We start from the raw sequence: 3,078 nt of genomic DNA on the forward strand, positions 1-3,078 counted from the left end.
AACAGAAGCCATGGCCCGCAGCCCCGCCGCCAGCCTCTGGCCTGCGGGTCGAGCCCCCAGCCCCAGGACCCGGCTTCTGCTGGGCTCGGGCTCGCCCCGGGTGGCGCAGCACTCGGCTGCTCAGGGAGCCCATGGACCACAGCTCCCCCGGACTTCAGGGAGCTCACCTCAGGGAGCCTAGCGGAGGCAGTCTCCCGCCATGGCCCGGCCGCCGCCGGCCTCCACCCAGCGCGGGTGCCTATACGGCCACCTTCTCACGCGCAGCCCCAACCGTTGCAGCGTACGCTACCGCCTCCATCCTTCGCCCCGCCCGCCGCGTCCAGCCGCGCGGCGCGCCGGGACCGCAGAACCTCGCCCCCTCGCAGACGCAGCAAAGCGCGGACAGGAGGGCGCGTGCGCGGGGCGAGCCTCCGGAAGGGGCGGGGGAAGGCGCGTGTGCGTGGTGGGTGGAGCCTGCACTGAAAGGTAAAGGGGCTTGTGGGCGCCTAGGCGGGCTCGGTCGGCTCTCCGCTTGGGTCTCACGCTACCTTGAGATTTGGGGCCAATCTGGATTTTACAGTTCCTTCACAAACTCCTTTGTATTAGCCCGACCGGGAGTTCCAGCTCATTGATTCTTTCGTCAAAAGTTCCTGGAGTTCCAGATACTTAGTAGGCTCCGTGCTAAGCAAGGGGCAAAAATGATAGTGCTGTTTGGGCTCTTCCTAGAGGAGTTCACCACTAGCTGGAATCACGCCTTGCGGTTATTTGGCAAGGCTTCCTCGGGAAGGAGGACCTACTATGTGGAGTTCTGTTAGGCCTTTGGGTGTCTTAAATATCAGGCTTCTAGTGCCCTAGGCGGGTTATGGCAAAGGTTCCCTGCATTCTTTAGCTTCCCTCCTAGCCGCAAGTGAAACATCTGAGTAGGGTCTGCATCAGTACTGGCAGGGCTTACAGTGCCTTCTGAAGGTGGGAGCAAAATTTACAGCTGCCTGCCTTTGACAGCCAGCTTTCACTCCGTAACTCCCTTCTGCTACTTTTTAAATAAAGTGTTTACAATGAATTACTCAGAATAATACGGTAAACTCCTATGGTCCCGCAACAAGTATGATAATTTAAAATTAAAATTGCTTTGATTCATTCTTTTAGATAGAACAGTATAGATAGAAACTCCCTCTCCATCTGTCTCTCCCTCCACTGTGGTGACCACTATCCTGAGAATAATAGTGTTTATCGTTTTCCCATGCATGTTCTTATACGTATACCATAAGGAATATAAGTTCTTTAGCACATTTAGGCATGTAATTAAATGGAATCATACTGTACCTATCATTCTGTACCTTTCTTCTTTCTCAAAATTATACTTTTAAGACTTACCCAGTTAATCTCCAGTTAATTTTCATTGCTCCTTGTTTCACGAACCCACAATTTGTTTATCTTTTGAGGGAGTCAGGTTGTTTCTCTTTTAATGTTCTTACAGAGTAGCAATGAACACCATGTGCAAAGTTTCACCAAATAGATTCCTAGAAGTAGATTTCCTGGGAACTTTCCAACATTATTAGGTATTGCCAAGTTCTCGGAAATGATTGAACCAATTTATACTTTCATTAGCAGCATATATAGTTTGGGGGGCCGAGTGGACTGGGGTGTGTGTGGCAGAGAATGATGGCAGCAAGGGGATCAGTCTTCATGCCTAGAATTTGTCAGCACGAGGGATGTCCAAGTGTTTCCCATGGGGCAAGTGTGGGCCACCATAAGACAGCCAGCATGGGATTATTTTAGATTCTGTCCCAGAGGCCTGGGTGGAAGAACAAACTGACTTCAGCAAAGAGCACCTGAAGGTATTATCGGATTCCTAGGGGCTGAAAAAGGAGTTGATAAAGGAACCCAGGAAAATGCCCCTAAGATTTATCAGCTTTAAATATCTGCCAGTGTTACACAATACTGATCCTCTACCACCACAGCAAGAACAGTCGGTTAAGAAGTTTCCTGCTCCCCTTTACTCTCTTCCCTCTTGCTACAACCCTGGCTGAGTTTGGGCTGTGGTGGAGCGATGCATGTGTGGAAGGAAACCAAGGCGAAGAAAGAAGAGAAACCCACTATATTCCTATTCCTGCTGGCAACAGGCCAGAGCTGAACAAGGGAAGAAGGCTCAATTATAAATCAAGGTTGGAATTCTGACTGGACATATTACTAAAATGACCATAGGGACTGCACAGTAGGACTTTTTAAAACCTAAGAGTGACCAGAAAAGTCCCAGCTCTATCAGAATTGTCATCTAATGACAGGAGAAGTAGGCCCATGAATAAATGTAAATAAACAGTGGGAGAGAAAACCAAAGTTGCCTCATAATCATATTCCAGGGGCGCCTGGGTGGCTTAGTCGGTTGGGTGTCCGACTTTCGCTTAGGTCATGATCTCGCGGTTTGTGGGTTCGAGCCCCGCGTCGGGCTCTGTGCTGACTGCCAGCTCAGAGCCTGGAGCCTATTTCAGGGTCTGTATCTCCCTCTCTCTCTGACCCTCCCCTGCTCACGCTGTCTCTCTCTCTCTCCTAGAAATAAAAAAATAAATAAAAATATTTTAAAAAAATCATATTCCAAAGTCATGCTTGTTCTTCACAATAAACAAACATTTCTCCAAGGTGGCTTCATCCTGCTTCCAGTCACCAAATGCAAAGTCACCAAATGCAATTTGTTTTAAACATTTGGTTAAATCATATGTAATTTAAAGATAAAACTACCAAAACTTTGTAATGCTTCCAAAGCCAAATAAAGTTGGAGATTCCATACTCTCCTAGGTCAATATCAAAGCAGCAGTACTACTTCCTGTAATTAATCGGAATGACTAAGTATTCATACAAATAGCCTTCACTGGTAGCTCTAGCACTTACATTGGGCAAGCAGAAACAAATTGAAAAAAAACTTTATATTTCATCTATCAAAATAGAATAAAAAGGCAATTATTCTTTTTTAAAAATTTTTTTTAATGTTTAGTTTTGAGAGACAGAGAGAGAGACAAAGCGCAAGCTAGGGAGGGGCAGAGAGAGAGAGAGGGAGACCCAGAATCCAAAGAAGTTTCCAGACTCTGAGCTGTCAGCACAAAG

The 3,078-nt window shown here is 47.4% G+C and overlaps 1 protein-coding gene across 1 annotated transcript in view; it reads right to left on the reverse strand.

Annotated features, from left to right (window-relative positions):
* Positions 1 to 343, reverse strand: part of GMCL1 (germ cell-less 1, spermatogenesis associated) — a 40,247-nt gene extending 39,904 nt beyond the window's left edge. Inside the window, exon 1 of the mRNA XM_077766357.1 lies at positions 1 to 343. Coding sequence (XP_077622483.1) covers positions 1 to 133 — 133 coding nt within the window. The 5' untranslated portion in view covers positions 134 to 343.
* Positions 344 to 3,078: the final 2,735 nt, after the last annotated feature.

Source organism: Crocuta crocuta, unplaced genomic scaffold (assembly GCF_008692635.1).
Source record: "Crocuta crocuta isolate KB4526 unplaced genomic scaffold, BGI_CrCroc_1.0 scaffold113, whole genome shotgun sequence".
Classification (NCBI taxonomy): domain Eukaryota; kingdom Metazoa; phylum Chordata; class Mammalia; order Carnivora; family Hyaenidae; genus Crocuta; species Crocuta crocuta.